Here is a 21,604-nt window from a genome sequence, read left to right as displayed (position 1 = left end):
GGAGTCGCATTTTTGCACAAATGTGTGAAAGAAACACTCCTTGGGCAGTGTCAGGGGATGATCAGATGACTCAATGGCTAAATGTTCTCACAGCTTTTCCCTTTCAAGGACAATCTGTTGCACAGTCTCCGCTTCCTCTGCAATAAGTGCCAGAACTGGTGGCTCTCATTAGTTTGGCCAATGAGGGATTTATCATGGGCAGAGAGCTTTCATGTCTGGTCCAACCACCTGGTGTTACCTAGATAAAGCCCCGGCCATGCAGCACAAGAGGGGCTGTGCCACTGATGGGCTGCTAAGCAGCGCTCTATTTCTAGCACCTCCTGTGCTACCATCTGTGGTGATGGCTATAATGGTACCCGCAGGACAGGGTCTGGGGAGCGGAAGTTACTACCGCACAAGAGCAGCTGACGCACAAAGGATACGGGCATGCGAGGCTGCCAAGGTCTCGCAAGCTGGAGCAGCGTTACCTTGGGGGAGAGCAGAGAGCGTGATATAAAACCTCCCCTGAAAAGTGCTAGCATTTCTGCCCTCACACTGATCCTGACATAACATCAACCATCTCTCTGTGTTGGCTCCCAACAGGGCCACTCCTCCCCCAAGTCCCAGCGTGGGCTCCCTCACATCTCAGCCCAACACACTTTCCCAATAAGCAATAGGCTTTTCCCTTTTTATCCCCAGACAAAACACATGTAAGAGGGCACATACACCACACAAAGATGCTGCAGAAGGATAAACAGACAAGATGACAGAGGACTGGGTGACTGAAGGGTGAAATGACTGAATACCTGGCATAATCTCCACAGCAAAACTGGGCAAGAGATCAGCAAGCAGCCCTGTCCTGCCTAGAAAAGATAGAAGGAGGAGAACAAGGAGAGAGGTTACTGCAAGAAAAACACACTCCCCAGCCCCTGCCTTAGCCTCCAGTCCCCTTCCACATCTGCCCATTTGCACTCTGTTAAGTGAATTCCTATCAACCATAGATGTCATCCTTCTTGATGCCTGGTGTGTTTGCCTCTGCACTTCTGCCATTTCTGTGTCCTTGTACTTTGTGTTATCAGCAGAGCTGGGGAGAAAGAACCTGGAACAGAGCTTCTCCAATCTAGACACAAAATGACAAGAAGAGGGAGGTCCCCTCAGCATGGTTGCATGGTAACATCTTTCTGGAGTTGTGCTCTACACATGCAAAAGATCCTGGAAATGCACGATAGCTCTCAGAAGGATTTAGTTTACTTTAAAAATGTTGCGATGTAGTTTGGATGGATGTGAAACATCTTTCACCCGAGGCCCTTGACAAATCAGCCACATGCATCTTACACCCGTGGGTGGTGTTCTTCATGTGGGGCTCTGCAGGGCTCCAGGAAAGGAGTCTTGAAGTGAGCACGTGCTATTTATTACAAGATGCACAAGTAACTTGGTGAGACTGTGTGATGTAAGGCCAACTCTCAAGTGAAGCAAAACAACCAGGGAAGGATTCATGTAGAAATGTGCGGAAACATTTTGCAAAAGAAAAAAAAGGCAAGTCAACTTCTAATTCATAACTGAATGCAAACAAAATCCAAGCCCAAAGGCAGCTCGGTGCTTATTTGTTTTGGCACTGAATTTCTGGGATGCTTCTAACACACAGCAAACATCCTGCATGGTGTTGAGCTATAATTTACACAAAACTGTGCATCGGCAGAACAACCCTATGTGCAGCTGTGCTGCATACTCTTATGTAGCACCAGGACTGTGCTTGTGTTTTTTAAAGACTTGTATAAGGTAGGAGAGCTGCACTCTGAAGACAGGCATACATTGTGGATATAGCATAACAGAAGCAGCTGAGTGCAAGTAAGCCAGTGCAAAAGTTGTAGAAAGCTACCTTTAACCTCCCCACATGCCCTTCACATCCTACACTAAGCAACACTCAGACACTGTGGTAAACTGGATCTCAAGTTCCTTGGCTTCCAGTCTGTTCTTGAAGTGTGTTATAATCAAATCCCCACTGTCCGTTTTTTCTCAGTGCTTCATCAGAGGTTCTGTAGAGATCAAAAATCTACAAGGATGCTTGCAGGAGCCATAATAAACATAGTCCGAATGCAGGCAGTGCTTTGCAAGCAGATGCAACTCATCGAAGTTGTCTAGTACTCACAGTAACGTCATCATGATGAGGTGCTCCTGAAGCCTTAGCAAGAGATACAACGCTGATCCTTCAGAGAATTATTTTCAAGGAGGACTCCTGCCATTAGTCTACGGCAACATTTTCATCTACATATACAAAGAGTTTCATGACATTCTTTGCAGTCCATTTTCTGGAAGCACCAGATGTCCAAACTGCTCACAGCTGGTTTGTTATGGGAAAGTGCTCATGTATACTTTCTGCTCACAAGATACAGGCATGTACACATCATATGTGGCTTAAGTCTTGGGTGCCACAAGTGGGCTCCAAACACATGCAAGAAATGTATGCCTTGTGTCACTGTATGCTAGACTTACATTATGTTCCACATGCATACTAAATATATTCCTCATTTCCCCAGCATGCACAAAAAAATATGGGATTCTGTGTGTGTCTGTGTGTGCAAACAATGTACACATGAACCACATACATGCAGAACATATTGGCAGACTCTGGCATGCAGCTTGCCTCCCATGTGTTGTTATGTCCACACAAGCTCATGTGTAGCCCTAATCTGAGAGCAGATGCCAATGGACAAACAGCTGGAGGTATATAGCTAATTCAGGGCTGGGATGTGTGGTACCAGAGGTAAAGGAGTGACACCTATAAAGAGCAGAAGCTCCATCTCACAAGTCCAAATAAGCACCTGCTTTATTTTGAACCTACCCAAAGAGCGTTGATCCCTGCTAGTGCTGGGTCTTATGGTGCCTCCTGATCCCCAGGAGAAACCACATGTTCAAGGAGGAAGAAGCATCCCTCAAAAATAATAGTGCTTGAGAACTTGGTAACTCGTCATGAAGACAGCTGAAGTAGTTCCTCTGTGCTACCTACGAGCAGTCAAATATTTCCTTGTTTGTGAAGCCTTACTCAGCTCTGCTGAGTATCTGCGTTGAGAATTTGCTCCCCCTGCCCTGCCAGTGGGGGTCACACAGCCGTGAGGGTCCCCAGAACGACACAAAGGCGATTCACAAAGTCCAGGAGGGCTCAAGGCAGCAGCAAACTCCAGCATGGCTCAGCCTGAACTCTGCCAGCAAGCACAAAGCCGGTCTCTGCCTTGCCGTGCCCCCAGCAGCTTTCAATGCACCCCGGCTCTCGCCCCTCCTCGTGACTGAATTAATTCCCCCTTCCCCCCACCATGCACTTCCCCCTTAGCGCGTGAAAGCAACAGGCCAGGCTGCCTGCCACCATGGCCACCTCACGGTTGCCACGGAGACGGAAGGCTCCCCGGCAGTGCCCTCATTGAAGGCGACTTTCCTCCCACCGCCAGCAACAAGTGGAGTAAAATCACTCAGCCCACCAGCGGGTGCAGGGACAAGGGGGCCCTGGGCGGGTCAAGGGCCACTGCTGACCCTCGCTTACTTGCCCTGTGCAAGCCTGGTCCAGGCAGGGGTGTGTCCCAAAGCCAGACAGTAGCTGGCGGAGGGGAGACTGGGCGGGCACGGTGCCTGAAGCCGTGGCAGAGAGGGCAATGTTTCAGTGAGCAAAGCCACCCTTTGGACCTGTGGCTGAAATGCCAGCCGGGGGGGCCATGGAGATCATAGCCACTGACCTCCTGGCTCTCTGTACCCAGCTGCTCCTTCTGTGGACAATAAGTTCACCTCACCTATTTTTTTTTTTTTAAAGGAAACTTGAAGGTGGAGAGCTGGGCTACAAAACAATTTGTGGGAAGAAAACAATTTAGTAAAACATCCTGCCAAGAGACATCTTGCTTAACCACCTTCGCATGGAAGCTCTGCCCACCCGAGAAAGAGGACCACAGGCACTCTGAGACATGGCCAGGCACAGCTGCCAAGTCACAGCTCTGCAGCCCTGCAAGGGCTATGTGTCCTCTGTGCAAGCTCTCACCACCAAACCCCAGCAGACACCCTCAGGGGAAAGGGAATAGACGATGGCCCCGTTTACCAGGGTTGTCCCAGGCAGCTCTGTTGGAGCTAGGAGCTCGTCCTTGTTCCAGTGCAGATCTGGGACACACTCCTGTCTGCATTCCCACTGTGCTGCTGCAGGGCTTTACCTGCCCACAGCAGCCTCTCACCAGGCAACCCACGCACCTCAGGCCCCAGCTAGCCCCAAAGTGCAAGGGAGCCTGCAAGCCCCCAGTCTGCACCAGCAGAATGCAGCAGGAGAGGGCAGGGAGGAGGAATGGGAGAGGGAAAAGCTGAGATGTTGCAGAGCGGGTCCAGAAGGTGCAGGGATACGGAAGAGGCAAGCGAGGACAGCAGTTAATAGGCAGGAGGAGGGCGAGTGATAGAGCGGGAGAGCAAACAGCAGCAGATCAGCGAGGAACTGGAGTCAAGCAGATTATTAGCAGAGAGTCTGCAGAGAAGAGACACAAAAATAATTAGGGTAAGTGGTGCAGCTGAAAAGAAATGATGACATGAATAAAGTAGGCACAGATGCAGTCAGGAACACGCCAATCGGGTAAATATGGGAACATGGTAAATACTGACAATTGCATAAATGTGATAAATATTGAGTAAATATGGGAATAACTGTTGAATTGGTTTCCCTGTTGGGGCTGCCTCTGCAGGCCTACCTGCAGCAGTGAAACCACAGCCACAGGGGGCAGCAACTACAGAAGGAACTGTTTCTTCCTCAGTGGCAGAAAAAATTGCCAAGCCATGCCATGGCAAGAGGCCCCTGGCACAGGAGGCTGGAAAGGACAGGAGAGGAAGTGTGGCCCTTGTAAATCAGATACTCTTCCAAGAAAGCTGCTGTGAGGTTTATTGGGAGAGCATGGCTCTGCAATGAGTTCCTCCGTTCTCCCTCTGCTCAGAGTAAACTTTATTCTTTCTTCCCCTCCTTCTCTTCAATTGGAGGGAGAAACAGCAGCAGCCTTTCTTGGAGATCAAAGTTTTAGCAGGCAACAAAGACCGCCAAGGAGGCTGTTGCCATGGCTACCTTAGTAACGGAGGTCTTTTAATCACGCCAGTCTCCTTTGTGAGCAGCATGTGGCTGTCGATGGCAAATAAGAAGGAAAAGAGGAGTAAAAAAAACCTTGTCAACAAGTAGCACTTCTGAATGGCGTGAAATAAATGACCAGGAGTAGGTTGGGCTAGGATGAGGGGGCCTGGACGCAGATTACAAAGGTGGCAGCACAGTGGTCTGCGACAGGAAAGCAGCACCTAATGAGGACAGGATGAGCACTTTGGGGGTGGGAGGACACCAGCAGCCTTCCTGGCATCAATGCCTTGCCTGGATTTTTCAGTGGAAGGCTACCATGCTGATCACTTCCTTCACCTGCTGGCACTACCTGCCTTTGGTCATAAAGGCACAGCTGAAGGTCAGAGAGCCCTCTCACTGCGAAGTTGTTCACAGACACCTCCCCGGCTGAGATCTGGCCCGCTCATCCCCAACACATGCCCAATGGCACTGACATCTCTACCAACCGCTGTGATCAAGTACTGGCTTCAATGCTACTGGCAGCTTTTCAGTGAAACTGAGCAAAATCCTAATACCATCACCTCGTAAGAGGAAATTCTGCCAAGAACTCTTCTGTCTCCGAAACCACATGAACTTTTAGAATACAGTCTCTCCTGGCACACAAGAGACTCCAAACCTGGCTATATTTATACCAGCTATTGAGTCACTTTGCTGAGTAAGAATTGTCTTATTAGCATTGCACACCACACACACACGTCCCAGTAGAGATTTATCCTCTCTGAAAGCCAACGCATGTCTCTATTAGTACATTAATTACTGTGCAATATGCTGTGTGTATATGTATTTACATTCTTTTCTACCTATGGGTGTTAGACTGGATAAATTTTGGTTTTAGCCTATATCAATATTGGCTGGTAACACAAACTACCAAACATGTCAGTTTACCAACGTTAAGCACTGGCTAACTTCAGAAATTAACAAAAAACTTAAATGTTAATAGTTGTTATTCAAAGCATAAGAACAGTAGAAGCTGAATCTTCTAAAAGACTAATTATAAAATAATATTTCACTAATACATCATTTCTGTCATATTAGCTGCCGAATTGGATGGAAAAAAAAAAAAAACAGACAATAGATGTCTAGCAGAGCACATGTATAAATAACCAAAGTATCGAACCAACAACTGTGATTAGCGGATCACTATGCTGCCTCTTCCAGGAACTTGACACATCCTTAGGAATGAAGCCACTGTTTCGTAAAGCATGTCTAAGCTATGCAAAAATCTTGCAATGCAAACATTGCCGAGCTTGCGCAGACCTATGCATTTCAGGACAGCCAGCTGTGCCTGCCTATACCTACAGCCACTGCTCCATAGCTGTACCAGCTTTGGAAGGGAGCAGTATAGCTGCTTCCACAGGACCCTGCACCTGATTAGTAAATTCCAGCTCTTGGAAAGCCTTACTGGGTTCTGCCAACCCCAGGCAATTAAGCTAGACTGCTTCTTGGTGTGAACTGGGTCATCTGAAGCCAGGACAGGGTGTCCGCTGACACTGCCCTGTACTTCTGATTCGAAGATTACTCCAGGCATCCTGCATCCACTGCGCTGGTACACCTGTGGTTCCCTTCAACAAAGGCTGCCATGAGTGACTTCACTGAAGCCCACTGACATCATTCTCATAGAAAAAGCACTGCACAGGTGCTACCAATAACAATTTGATTAATAGCACTGTCTGTGTTTCAAGAAGCGGGGCACTCAGCTGCTAGCTACAAAGATAGAAACGTAGACTTTCTTAAATTTAGGATTCAGCCTTTCTGATTCAATCACATTAGTTTTAAAAAATAAACATGTTTGGAGTTGCAAACGGATTTACTTGCTCAGCTGTAATCAGCAAAGGGTTCTGCATTTCTAGTAAAACACATAAGTACAGAGAGCACCACTTGACTCCTGTTGCGGAATTACTCAACTCTGCCAGTCTAGTCCTGCCGCAGCAGAAGCAGAATTCATAGAGTTTCCAGCGTGCTAGAACCCCTTTGGAGATTCCTAATGCCACCAAAAATAGTACTTTTTAATTTAAATTCTTTCCTTACTCTACAGGAGGTTCACTACCAGCCAATCTCCTTCAGTGTTTCTGAGGCACACAGGTTACTACCGCTCTTCCCTTGCCTCTACTGATTCCATTAGAGAGGGTTAAAGTCCCTGACTAAGCAAAACCTACTGAATGGTCCTTTCAGCAAAGCACATAAGCACATGCTTAACATCAGGTACGCTTTATAAATCCCATCAGCTTTGTTCAGCACAAATGGATATAAATAAATCCTTATATGTTTTTCTGAAATAGGCCTGAAATGAAGACAGCACATAGGATTCTCTGGTGCTAACCAGACTCTGTGTGTCAATGTGACACATCCAGCACATCCAGGTGACAGAACTAAACATGCAATCCCATCATGACCCAGGCTGACTGGCTACTTAGACTTCACTGGAAGTCTCTGTGACTGCTTCCCGAAGAAAAACAGAATGCTGTAATTTGCTCAGGTTTTGGATTTTGCTCCCAATTGTCATAAAGCAGCTTTTGACCAACTTTCAATGGTGCAATTCACTGTACAAAATCAGGATCCTCCACTTCTAGCTAAGCAAATTTCTATTAATTTATTAATGCTATTCAGTATCTACCATTTTTGCCTCTCAAACCTTTCAACGTTTCTAAATTATATGCAACTACCTGTCCAGCAGTATCTTTCTCTAGCCAAAACATATCTTTAATCTTGGCATTCACATAAAACCAGTTGAAGGGATTTTTTCCTATTTCCTTTTCCGTTCCGATTTTCCTGTCTTCCCCCAATGATAACATGAGCGGGCAGAACCTCTGCTCTATTCAAAATTCTAACTGATCATGCAGCAGCCCCAAAATAAGCAATGTAAATTATAGTTGAAAGACCACTGTCATCCAAGAGCAAACAGCAACGTGCTGTGGGAATTGTAGTGTCTCTTGCAGACACTATTCCTCTACTGCTTCAATCACTCTAACAGGCAATCTGGGTTCCACTCAAACGGCACCAAACAAAACTCTTTTACCACACGTCCCCTAGGGCTGCAGAATCGCTCCGATCTACACCTGGACTTACTGTTTCTCTGCAAGTCACTCATACTTAGCAGAGCAGTGGGATGGAATAAAAAATGTCCCAAATGCCAAAATATTAAGAAATGGTATCTTTACCACCGGTTGCTTCCTCCTTTAGCCATCAACAGGGAGAGGCAAAGGAATACCACCGAAGGAAGGGAGGGAGGGAGGGAGGGAGGGAGGGAGGGAGGGAGGGAGGAAGGAAGGAAGGAAGGAAGGAAGGAAGGAAGGAAGGAAGGAAGGAAGGAAAATGGGTAGGTAACCTGGAATTGCTCCAAAAGCTGGAATGTTGCCTCCATACACACTACCCAGGAAAAGAAATACACACAAGCTGCGCCAAACAGCATGAGGCAGAACGAAGTATGCCCACGACAAGTATGCTTTCATGCTGCTGCCAAGCTTAGAGTGCTGCACAAAGCGCAAGGGCAGACCCACAGGCTGTAATGAACAGAAGAGCAGATGTGGTCAAGGTAATGCAACCTATGCTGTTTCCTCCACAAAGAACCAGGGCTGGGGACATCATCAAACCAGCCTCAGAGGTGGGGATTTCTTTGTTTTCCCCCGCCACAGTCTTTTGTACACACGGAAAAACAGATTCTTCCTGTTACCATGGCACTGTTTCATCACTGGTATCTGAGCACAGTTGTAGACACAGGTAACAGAAGACACTGAATCCTGGACAGGAAGGCGAAGGTACAAAATTCAGCAGCCCTTCAACACGCAGCCGCAGGCAGCTCCTCTGGAGAGGCTACGTAACAACTACAACTGCCACTTGGCAGAGATAACCTCACCTGAACCAACACAGGTCAGTCTTGGGCCTGTTATTAACTAGCATATGATACACAGTCACACTGGATTTAGACAGGGGTATGACACTGTCTCCAGTTGTCCATTGCTTGACTGGCACCTGAAGGAGTGAGGGGAGGTGTCGGCACTGTTATAGCCACTCACCTGAGCAATTCAATCTGGTTTATTTTGTGATAACCACAGTTTCAAATAAACTCTGACCTTAGCCATGAGAGCAAAGGCACTTAACAGACATGCTCTACCATATGCCTCTACATATAACCTATACACTATAGATCCAAGCTTTTAAACATTTCCTTCACAGAATGTACAGAATCTATAGACCCAAGAACTATGCAAGTACGCTGACCAACATTGGTGTCAGCAGCTCTTAATGTAAGGTGAAGAAAACTCATCTTACTCTCCTGGGGCAGTCCAGAGTGAAGTATTACAGCTGGCTCAAGGCAGTGTCAACAAATGCACCTGAAAGGCACATCCCATTCCCTCTAGCTGGGATGGGTGTTTTATTGACCTTCACAGTTGAGAAGACATTGCCGAAAACTAACCCTGCGAACAGGAAAGAAACTGATCCTGGTCACCACACTGCTCAAGGGAGCTTAAAAGAAACACAGTGCCAAGTATGCATACCACAAAGAGGACAGGTCCTTTCCGTGGCAGTAACAGCTTAGATCTGGTTAGGGTGCTTGTGAAACTGCACCTCTAACTGGACAAGTATAATTAGGCAGACAGAAAAATTTCACAAATTGACACACTCAAGCAGAAAAACACAGTGCTGCCTGACATCCTCACAGGTCAGAAGAGTGGGATGAAGAGAATGTTAAGACTGCAAAAAGCATATGACTCGATGTCTTCTGGGTGTTTATTTTTAAAAGACTCTTGTCTCAAGTGTTCACTTTGCTGCAAGTTTATTGTTTTATGCCTCAAAAACAAGGGTTCTGACTTTCCACAGCCCTTCACTTTCTGTAGTCATTTACGCCTGTGTAACGTGTGAGCAGCGTGGGTGTAAACATTACTATTTTTGTTTGGTAGCATTTGCCACCCACTTTGCCTAGGTGTGAATGACTGCACAAGGTGCAAGGAAATGGTGAAGGTACTGCAGGAACTGTTTTACATAGATCTTACACCCATAGTAATATGGTGCAGAGAGAGGTGGACAGAGAGAGAGCAGAAGGAAAGACACATCAGCTATCTGCTGAAGAAGCAACCTGGCAAGAGGTCTTACCAAGCACAAGCAGCTCCACCGCTTCTTCATTCTTGCCTTCCACATCATCCGGTGTGATAATAAGGCAGTAATAGAGCCCACTGTCTCCCCACATCAACTTCCCAATCTGAAGGTCTGCATCTGAAAGGCAAAAAAGAAAAGTCAGACTTTCCCTCCAACACCTATAGAGTGAAGTGATGAAAGCACTGGGTCTGTCTCCATGTCCCAAATCCATTTCATTTCCTTACTAAGAGGATTTAACCTTATCCAGAATATCACGGTATTCAGTAAAAATAACAGGCTCAGGACTCTGTGGCTCTAAGTAGGAAGACACGTAATGCCACAGAGGCAGCTCACTCTGCAAGTGCCGAGAGCAGAAGGGGTAACTGATGTCGATCTCTGTCCATCCTATCACCTAAGGCCTGGAATCCCAACAGTATTCATGCTGTGCAACAAGGGCTTAGACAGTGTCTCCACAGCCATCCACTGGAGATAAAGGAAAAGACTCCCCCTTGCTGAGGCTGATCCCTTGTTCTCCGCATCAAGGAGCCTCCGCTTCTGGCTAGATGGTCTCCTGAGTCAAGCAGAAGCCTTGTATTTTGAGGGACAAGGTTTCTCACACAGCCTTCCAGATCTAATATTTAAGGACCCTGCTATCCCCCACCTCCACCCAACTTGACTTCACCCCATTGAAATCTTTTCCTTTCACACTGCTCAAGGTTGTGAGAGTTTAGGTTCATGATGGGGTAAGCTGGTAAAGTCCAGAATTGAGCAAACATGAGGTATAGGATAATTTCAGTATTTTGGAACTGGGAAAAAAAAAAATCAGTGGAGTTTGCAAGGAAGAAAAATCTAGACCGCAGAGACTGAATTCATTCCTCTCTTGCTGGCACCGCTTTGGTAAAAAAAAAATCTATATACAGAGCAATATGCAGAAGCCAGGAATAAAAACCTTCCACTTCATCAAAGAGAAGAGAATACTGCATTAGGGTTGGAGGCCTACATGGAGTGGGATGAAGGGAAACACCAAAGGAAATGACGTTGGGGTCTAGGGTTGGCTGGTTGAAACCTAAATGTCTGACACAACCACTTCCAGCAGCCTTTTCTATGGGAGTTAACTGACCAATTACTGCCAGCCTCCAGTAGCCCAAATTGCTAAGGGTCCATTCCAACCCCCACGAAGCATCACAAGGGCAGCAGAGTTACCGTGGACAATGCTGATATCTCTTTCCTTGTAGAAGTCCCCTATAGTAACGGCAGATCCTTGTTTGGAGGCCACAACACGGACTGTCCTCCTGCTGTCCACACAGTCCAAGTAGGGATCCCAGTCCAGGTTCCTCTTGCTCATTGTTTGTACACCAGAAGTTGCCATACCCAAAGCTTCTCCCATCCGGTCCTGGCAGTAAGATTTAAACCTCCACTGTACCACGGCTGGTTGGGTGGAAGAAGTAGAGAAATGGCAGCGAAGCAGAGCGGGCTGAAACAACATTGCCACCTTCTTCTTCTCAGGCACGGTGACCTGCAACCCTTCCACGTCAGCTAAAAGACAAAAACACGAGTGTCATACGCCTCAGCATTGCTTGAAGAGGGACCTACTGCATTTTATCATAGCATCATTCTCCCCACATACATAAAATTTAAATGTCCATCTGCATCAGGTGCTAGGGTGCAATATGCCTCAATGTATGTAAGCACAGATGTTGGCATCAGAAGTAAGTTTGTTTTTTTCATAACGTACAGACACAAGGAAAAACACAGCACGATGGGGCTGAAGGTTCAAATCCTTATGCTCTGCAGAGACCCTAACACAGTGGCATGATGATTCTCGGCTTCTGTGGCAGGTTCACAGATAAGGAAGAGATAGTTTAGGGATGGTCATACTACACTTCTACAGCAGGTCAGCCAAGTGGCCAGATCCTGAATTCATCATAATCCCAGTACAGAGTAAGTAACTCCCCTGCCAATTTTGGTAGCATCGCACCTCCTCTTTAAAGTCAGGCAGCACACAGTGCCTGGCCCAGCCCATTGTGCACTGGTGCCCAGTTAGTGCTGCTTGCTCTGCCAAACTCTGGAGATGCATGAAGGAGTGGATCCAAATCGCATAGCTCCTGCCAGGGCTGGCATGTAGCACTGACAGAAATTGCTTCATGTGGGAGGTGGGGAGAAAAATGGCCCAAACACTCGAGTTTTTCACAGTCCCAGGGAGAAGATGGATCTCCACACATAATGTCTATCTACCAGCTGATGGGAGAGCAGCAGCCTGGAGCTGATGTATTAAAGGCTCAGAGAAGATGCATGGGACTGCTACCACATCCTTGTGTAGCTTAGGGAGAAGCCAAGAGCCAGTGAGCAATGCCGGCAGAGAGGCCTCAGGAGAGTGAGGTACTCCATCTACCCACAGGTGAACAGCCGAAACCTCCCACACATGCCCTTCATTGCTTCCCTCCTTCTTGTGCTGCGGGCAGCAATGATTGGGAGGGCTTATACAACACGGGAAACACATGGTGACACTTTCCCAAGCAGGGATTTGCTCGTCTTTGGAGGCACAGAAACAGCTCAGGAGCAAGATGGGAGCATCTAAGAAAGAGGATGTTTCTAACCAGGGACACCCTCTGCAGCTGAGGAGTAGGAGGGCCTGACTGCAGTGGTTTGTATGAGAAAAGGGAACCAGTTTCAGTATGGGCAATATTGATGATGGCAGCTCCCTATACCCGGTTACCACACACCCCAAGGCCCAGAGCAGTGCACAGTGAAAAAGAGGACAAGACCCAAGAGCATAAAGCAGAAGAGGATATTTACACCACATTAGGATCAACTGACGGACTTAGGGGAAGCTTAAGGAGGAATGAAAGACTGAAGACAAAGAAAGGTTTCCTGATGTTGGGAAGCAGTACAAGAGAAGGGCAAATGCCAAGAAAGGAAACAGAGTAAGGACAAAGTATCAAGGTAAGTATAGGAAGCAGAAGGATAAGCAGGATGACATCATGGAAGCAGGAAGCTTATATTCAGCTGGAAGAAGCTGAAGGTGGTGTCTCAGTCTAGGTCAAAATAATTTCAAAAGGCTGGAGCCAGGTTGCAGGAGATTAAGACATTATGTAGAGACGAGAGGAAATGGAGGCAGCAAAAATAAACCACCCACTCCAGAAACCAGAGATGAAAAGTAGATGGAAGCTGGCAAAAGAAAGTGAAATGACAGGAGATATCTTTAGGATAGGAAAAAAAAAAAAGGCATAGACTAAAGCACTGGAGCTTAAAACAGAGAGCAATAAATGCATCAACAATATGATAGCAGCAGGCACAAAGGAACAAGGTCAAGTTGTTTCAGACCTGAAAGACAGAAGCAAGAAAAGATCCCACGATGAGAAGTCAGAACCAAAGGGAAGTGGAGATGTTGGACCAACACTGAATATTCATTTCAACAAGTTATCAATGTCCAAACTATAAACCCTAATTAAGTCTATAAACACCTGTCAGGGGATAAAAACACTGTATAGACAGACTCTAGTAGAAAGCATATTTCAGAGAAGCAAGATGGTCACTGATACTAACAAAGATTTACTGATCTAGGGGGGATTGACCCTGGGTACTACTATGTGAAGGCTTGCAGCACACAAGGGGGCTATGGCATTTGCACAAGAATGGTATATTATGCAATTTGTACTTGTGCCATGTGGAAGTTGCACAGGAGATGTCATCAGTTTTGCCAGAAGCGGTTCGACCCAAATCCAAACACTGAAGTGTGGGTGTTCTCGAGAATACCATGAAACACAGCTGAGGTCCCAACAAGATGCTCCTATGGGAGAGGCAGGGGCATGTGGCAGCTCCTCCATTTTCCCGAGGCATAGGCAGAGAAATAACTCAGGAAGTGGCAGCTGGGATGGTTCTGCCAGGCTGCCTGTTCCCGGGGACAAGTGGGTCCATGTGGCACTAAGAGAATGTCACCACTTGCTTCTTAAGGTGAACCAAGTGATGACATTGTCTTATTCTCTCCTCTCCAGAGACCTGTGCTTCCCAGGTTGCATCTGAATGCAAGAGAAATGACTAACACCTTGAAAAATGAATGAGTCCAGGTCAGACCTGTATCTGGCAACTCTGTGCCTGACCCCATGCACTGTGTGGCCAAAGCCAGCATGTGACACGGACTGGTCAAGTGACTCATCACGTTACTTCAGCTTCAGGGATAAAACAGTGACACAGTGAATATTTAAATCTTTCCCTTGTGAACGAAGTGCACTGCTTAGTAAACACAGTGCTTTCAGCTAACCATGCACCATAGCCCTCCTTTCCTGTTAATGAGATTAATGAGTTTGGCAAGCCAGGGACTGCTTTAATAAATGATTAGCTGAGCTTTAGCAAATTCTCCTCTGACTAACTTTCCCCACCCCATGCCCATGTGAATGTCTATATCAAGAAAAGAAAAGCAGCTTTTGGGAAAACACAGGAATTCTTTCTCTACCCAAAAGCATTTGGGACATATGCAGTAAATTATCTGGCATCTTCTATATCCTATCCCAAGCTCTTTATTAACTTTTAAAGTATTATTTTCGGATCCTTTCCAGAAATAGCATTTAAGAGCAACCCAGTGCCTCAGATTGGGAGACTGGAGCAGTGGAAACTCTACATCTATTTAAGTCAAATTATATATAATTATATATGGCTGAACTGGGAAATTATACACCTGTTATTTCCTCTGCCAAAAAAAGAGACTGGAATTGATTCATGTAATATGTCACTGCTGTAACAGTGTCCATCAAAAAGGCCAGCAGGATGTTCAACTGCCTGAAGACAAAATGGTGGCTTCACATGTCATTTATGTCCACGCACGTGAATTATAGAGGTCTGCTTAGGACTTCCTCAACTTCAAGAAGAAACTGCTGACCTCAAAAATCTTCAAGAAACGAGCCAAGATAAGAAAAGCCTCAGATGTATCACAGGACAGAAGTCTGGGCTGGTTATACAGTAGAGCAAAAAAAAAAGAGTGAAAGACATAAAAAAAGATGACAAGCTTAGTGACAGCATCATGGTAGCTCTTTGTCTAGTTTAATACAAGCAGGACTAAAAAGAAACTGAATTGTGCTCTGCTATGTTTTGACTAATGCAGACAGAGCAAGATTAGCCCTTATTTCAAAATCATCATGGAAATATAATTCCTGCACTCCAGAGAAGCAACCTGTTCATTGTGAATTTCACAATGTTTGAACTTTCACAAGAAAAATGTAGCTTGTGGGAGTCTCACGACTACGTGACAATTTTGCTTTCCTTCTTTCTTGTTCTCCTAAATCCCCAGAAAAAAAAGGCTCTGCAAATATTAATCAAGTGCATCCTAAAAACACAGATATTCTTACTCTCAGAAAATAAAAGGAATCCAATGGTTTGTGTGTCTGTGCATGTGTATATATACACTCCCAGGGAAAGAGCTTAAAAATAATCACACTTCAGAAATATAATTGCATGGGTTTTGTCTGTTTCTCATTGGCAATGTGTATTTGTCTCCTTTCTCTGATTCTCTTCCTGAACTGTCCTCAGATTATGTATTCAAACTATGCAATCAACATTACACACAAGCTATTGATAATACATTTTAGTGGTGATTAAAAAAAATTCCAGGAAGTGATTATAGAGGGGGATATTTGTAAGGGCGCATTTGAGCCTTGTGAGCCTGATCTTCATAAGCACCTTACATGAGTAAAAGAGAGAAGGCAACTGAGAGCTGATAATTTAGGCTCTTGCTTTTCTCTTGCCCTCCAGAGAAGCCTTTGCCTCCCTGAGGCTAGATGAATCCCAGGAAGACTTAGCTTCCCTACACAGCCTTAAGTTAGTCTTTTTCAATAGAATCATAGAATGGTTTGGGTTGGAAGGGATCTTAAAGATCATCTAATTAGAATTAAGTTGACCTGAGGCACTAATCCCTACGAATAATGGCAAAGTCAAATACTGTAGTTCCATGTAATAGGTCTCAGATGGCATCCTTCTAGCACATAAGATTTGAGTCCAAGAGAAGGCAGCACAGAATCACAGAATCGACTGGGTTGGAAAAGACCTCAGAGATCATTGAGTCCAACCCTTGGTCCAACTCTAGTCCGTTTATTAGATCATGGCACTAAGTGCCATGTCCAATCTGAGTTTAAAAACCTCCAGGGACGGCGAGTCCACCACCTCCCTGGGCAGGCCATTCCAATGCCTGACCACTCTCTCTGTAAAGAATTTCTTTCTAATATCCAGCCTAAATTTCCCCTGGCAGAGTTTAAGCCCATGCCCCCTTGTCCTATTGCTAACTGCCTGGGAGAAGAGACCAATCCCCACCTGGCTAGAACTTCCCTTCAGGTAGTTATAGAGAGTGATGAGGTCACCTCTAATCCTCCTCTTCTCCAGACTAAACAACCCCAGCTCCCTCAGCCTCTCCCCATAGGTCTTATGCTCAAGTCCCTTCACCAGTCTTGTTGCTCTTCTCTGGACCCGCTCCAGCACTTCAATGTCTTTCCTGAACTGAGGGGCCCAGAACTGAACAGAATACTCCAGGTGTGGCCTCACCAATGCAGAGTACAGGGGAAGGATCACTTCCCTTGTCCTGCTGACCACGCTATTTTTGATACACATCATTCTTCAGGTCACCATGGGTCTCCCTATCTGTGCATGCATCACATCTCTTTCATTGCAATTATTTGGCTCACACCACCACTTGCTTGAGGCAGGACAGCTGATGCTACAAAACTACAAAAACTACATCCCTCTATCTTATGCACCTTTATTGATAGGAGTGGCAGTTTTTCACACAGGAGAACCAAATCCCTGGGCCCTGGACCAGGCACCTCAGGGAAAACTACTCCTAGACCATACCTAAGGGCTCTGGCAGAAAAGCATAATTGCATTAGTAAGAGATACTGCTCCTAGGGTAATTTATATCACTTCCCTAAACAAAATAAACTGTTGGACAAAAGGATGCTTCATCTTTCCTTTCTGTGCCTTGGCTACTATGTATCAATTACGTGTTCTTTCCCCCACTGCTGAATACAGGCACACCATCCACACTTTCAAAGGTGGATCAAGCCTGAATCACTAAGTGCAAGATCTGGGCTGGGAGACTGAAAAGTCAGAGATGTAAACAGGTGAGCAGAGAGACAGCGGAATCACTGAGATTGTGTTATACAGCTTGTGTATTCATGCTGGACTAAAGCAAATCCATGCAATTAATCATCAAAAGCCATCACCATCACATTGTGTTGAGTGGCTTATGGGAAATGAATTGGATGTCTTTGTCTGGTTCCTATCAGACTTACGTTCTTAGCTCTGTGGCCACTAATTGTCCACTTTTTTAGCCAGCAAGAAACCAATGCCTAAATAGGTCAGCTGCTGCTGAGGTGAAAGCATACTACTGCTTTTTACAGCTCCGTAGCAAAACTGAAAATTTCAGCTCACTAACTGTTTAACCTGCAAAGGGGCAAAATCAAAGCAGTCAGAGAAAAGCATGGCCTTGCACTCCCAACACTCACAGCACAGAAACTCAGTATGAAACCACTCCATATAGGCCACAGCCCAGACTGTAAATGGACTGCCAGCGGACACTGGACTATTCCTTGCTCTTTCCCATCCTCTCTGATGCTGTCCCCCAGATGCCTCATGCTCCTGACTTCTTTAGGGAAGTACACAGCCCTGAAATGGCAAGGACTGCATAAGAGCTTTCACAAGAGCTCAGGACATTTCATGGGTTTTTCTAGGTATCAGTCATCACCAGCCTCCTGGCGCTCATTACACTCTCTTACAACCTCCTGCCCCTTTCACACATTCACAATAGTCACCCTGGATGTTTTCAGGTGAATTACCTCAGCTTTGGCCACCAGATCAAATCTACCCTGTCTTATTACTGTCTGAAAGCTGTTACAATTGTCAGATGGCTCCTGGTTTACAGTCTTGGTTCAGGATCCCAGACATCAATCCCAGAACTACCACTTAGCAATTGGTCACCATCAGAAGCCTGAGAACAAAGGAAAAGAAAAGGGAAGAGCCTCTTCAAGCTGTATAACACCAAGCCATAACACCTGTCCTTGGGATGGCATTGGGATTTCCGCTAGTATCAGTCCCAGCCAAGGTGATCTCACAGGAATAAAAATAAAAATGCGAGATTTCTTCTGAGTTACACACAGCTTATGCTGTGTTCAGCCAGTCAAGGGAAGTCAGATGAATGCTTAAGTCAAGGCAGATAGAACAGTTCATCCATTTCCCTGCCTTCTCAAGAAGTCTGCTCAGTTGGCCAGGAAACGGCAAAGCACAACTGTGCTCGTGCATGCCCCCTCTGCCTGCTCTCCTTAACTGTGGCTGGGAAAGCAGAGGTAGTAAATCTACCAGTCTTTGTACTGTATCATTGCATTGCACTGGCTCTTCTGCATAGGGAGAGTAAACAGCTATCAAGTGCTAAATTATTGGTGAAAAATTACTTAACAGGGATAGAAGACCACATTTTAATGTGGACAGTCTTCTAACTGTAATTTTTCCAAGATTAGCCTGAGTCATGAGGCAGAAAAAAATTTGCTCTACTTGTTTGATAGGTAAAATTGGAGCTCTGTCTCCAGTGCAACACTTCTCTCTAGTTTTAAATGCACTAGGAATGACAGCATTAACAAGAATAATGGTAAATACAAGGGAAGGATTCAGTCTAGAGTAAAGCTGCACTTTGTAGTTTACAAAAACAGCTTTACACAGGTGCTTAAGGATACTTGACAAATTGTACCTTCTTTTTCTGGAATGAGAAGAATACAGCCCCCCACACATCCTAACACGTGCCACTTCACAGGAAGGAATAAAGGATGACCTGCTCTTCATCCTCCTGCTGTTGTAATTAAAACAGTAGCTTTAGGTACATGGAAGAGCAGGTCAGAAGGAAGAAAAGCCAAACCAAATCCACTGTATCTCACCCAGGAATTTTTGAAATTGCTGTAAGTAGTCACAATGCACAAAACCAAACAGAAGATAAATGCAAGTGCCAAAAACTAAAGACAAACAAAGGACAGAGAGGAATTATTGCTGGGAGGAAAGAACTGCAAGTGCTGATTAGAAATTTCTCAGCCCATCTCGAGGAGGGAGGAGGGGAGAGAAGGGGGCGAGAGCCTCTCCCTACTTGCTCCCTTTTGTCTCCCTGCTTCCTCCCCATTTTACACTCTGTCTCTTACCCTGGCCCCTCCACCTCCCAACCCCCACTTCTCTTTCCCAGAGTGGAGTGTACCACTCTGGCTCGATTAGGGCTCCTTACCTTGATGCAGACCTCTCATTCCTTTGTACAGCCACTGGGGAGAGGAAAATTTTGAGTCCTCGTTTTCTAGCCTCTCTCCCTTTTCTGTGCAAACACGTTCACGCTGACACACACACACACACCTTTGCTTATTTGTTTCTCTCAGCCATGAAAAAGGACAGTAGTGCCTGCTCTGTCGCTGGGCAGCAGGGGCCAGGAGGCTGGAGGGGAGCAAGCCGACACCGGCTGCCTCCATCTCTCAGCACACGGCTAACCTGTTGCCTGCCGGAAGCCTTTGCCTGCCGGCAGCGGACAGCACCAGCAGCAGCCAGTCCTGTCTCAAAAACCCAGGACTAGAGGAGACTGGAAGGTCTTCCTACTGCAGTGGTACCTCTCTGCATACACCTTGCATGTTCCAAACGGCGGTCACTGCCAGTAATAATGAACTACCTCTAATGGAGGGAGAAAGGTGTCAACAGCCCAGCCTTTTAGCTTGATGGAAGTCCTGATTTAGCCAGACACGTCCAGATAACAAAGATCGCTGAAAGGAGGGAGGAATGTTATGTCATGTTTATCTACACCCTGTACTCCTTTACCAGTCCCTGGATGATATTTATCAGCATACTATGGCTAGTAGGAGTGGTAGTTGTGGGTGTGCTGGCACTCCAGACCAACTCAGTGAAGTGGGATACATTCGGAAGCAGCCAAATGGCAGGGAGGGAGGCCAGGGGGGAGGATGAGTTGGAAGCTGCCAAAGCCCCAGATGAGGCCGTGAAACCCTGGAAGGGAACAGTAGGCAGGCACCGGTGAAGATGACTCAGAATGAAAAAGCAAGGAAAGGGGTGGGTGGGTGGTGGGAGAGAGGTGTTATGACTAAAAGCCGAATTTACTGCTTGTGAATCCTAAACCTGAATAGGAAGAAGGAAGAGCCCGAGGTCTTTTTTGTGGGATACATCGGTGGTGGTGGGAAATATATGCCATTTAATCCAAGTGTGTCTGTTACTTCTTTCAGCCTGTAACGAGTCTGCCTGGCTAAGTCAGCCTGCTGCAGTGTTTCCTAAAGCCTCCTGCCTGTGCCTGGCTACTGCACTGGCCCAGAGGACACAGATCCTGCTGCTGACCTGACAGGGTTCCCTCTTTTTCCCTCATTCCCGGCTGCCCTGCCGCTCTCATTTCGCTGTAATTCCTACCCTCTACTTTCCCTGCTGTCCAGTTCTCAGATTCAGTCCCTTTCCAACTTGTTCCCCCTGTTATCTCCCCATCGCAGAGCCCTCTCTTCTCGTCTCTCCGGCTCCCCTCCTCCTTGCTCAGGGAGGGTTTGCCCGATCTCTTTGAGAGCCGTCCGGGCAAGATGTGCTTGGGGAGCTGCACTGGGGGCGGTAGTCCCGTCCTGTGCTCACAAAGGCTTGAGCACAGCTGCACCATCACTGGGAAGGCCGGATCCTGGCCCCCTGGAAGCCGGGGCAGAGGCAAGGCAGCTCCCTCCTTGCACACCTCTGTTAGACGGTGAGTGCGGCCAGGACACCGGGAAAGCACAAGTTCCTGCAATTGTTCCCGGCCCAGCGTGGCCGTGCGGGGGTTGTCACCATCGCCCCTACACCGTGGCCAAGGACACTCTGGCCACCCCCCCGAGCTCCTGCTGCTTCCCACCTTCCCCGCCGCAAGCTCGCTCCTCTCCACCTCCCCCCCACACCCCGCGATAAACAGTGGCCCAAACGCCCCCTGCACCCTGCGGACCTGCACCCACAGGCCCCCGGCCAGGCAGAAGCCGCCGGCTGCCTTTCCCCGTCCCCAACGGGATCAGTCCTGTCCGAAGTCTCCTCAAACTGCACCACGGGACGCCCTCGTAAAGACCCCCAGCCCAGGCTGGCTCTCTCCGCCGCTACCCTCCCGCAGCCTACTGGGGCATTTCTCCAAACCTCCCATTTTCCACCTAAAGAAAGACGTAGAGCCCGCGGGACACCGCACATGCACGTCGGGGTGGCCGGGATGCCTGTGCCCCCACCCGCGGCCCTACCTGCGAGCCACAGGACAACGATCCAGCCCAGGACGTGCCCATCCATCTTCCCGCTGGCCCCAGCGGCGCGGCGGGCGGGCGGCAGGCGCGGGGCGGGAGCGCCGCGGGGCGGGTACGACCATGCCGCGGGGCGGTGGGAGAGGCCCGGGGGCGGCCCCGCCCGGCGCGCCCGTAGCCGCTCCGGCAGCCGCCTCCCCGC

At 47.2% G+C, this 21,604-nt stretch overlaps 1 protein-coding gene across 4 annotated transcripts in view; it reads right to left on the bottom strand.

Moving 5' to 3' along the window:
• Positions 1–21,604, bottom strand: part of ILDR2 (immunoglobulin like domain containing receptor 2) — a gene marked incomplete at its 3' end in the record, with an annotated part of 42,792 nt that extends 21,188 nt beyond the window's left edge. For 3 of the 4 annotated variants that reach the window (XM_082043724.1, XM_082043726.1, XM_082043723.1), the window contains exons 1-4: positions 21,406–21,604; positions 11,372–11,704; positions 10,187–10,306; positions 786–842 (exon numbers count right to left, since the gene is read on the bottom strand). In XM_082043724.1, the coding sequence (XP_081899850.1) occupies positions 786–842; positions 10,187–10,306; positions 11,372–11,704; positions 21,406–21,451 (556 nt within the window). In that variant the 5' untranslated portion in view covers positions 21,452–21,604. The remainder of the gene's footprint in view (positions 1–785; positions 843–10,186; positions 10,307–11,371; positions 11,705–21,405) is intronic. The other variant, XM_082043725.1, reaches the window with a different exon arrangement.

Source organism: Streptopelia decaocto, assembly GCF_964273445.1.
Source record: "Streptopelia decaocto genome assembly, chromosome: 1".
NCBI classification, from domain to species: domain Eukaryota; kingdom Metazoa; phylum Chordata; class Aves; order Columbiformes; family Columbidae; genus Streptopelia; species Streptopelia decaocto.
The sequence above is the reverse complement of the archived record's forward strand: the minus strand, read 5'-3'. Positions and strand labels throughout refer to the sequence as shown.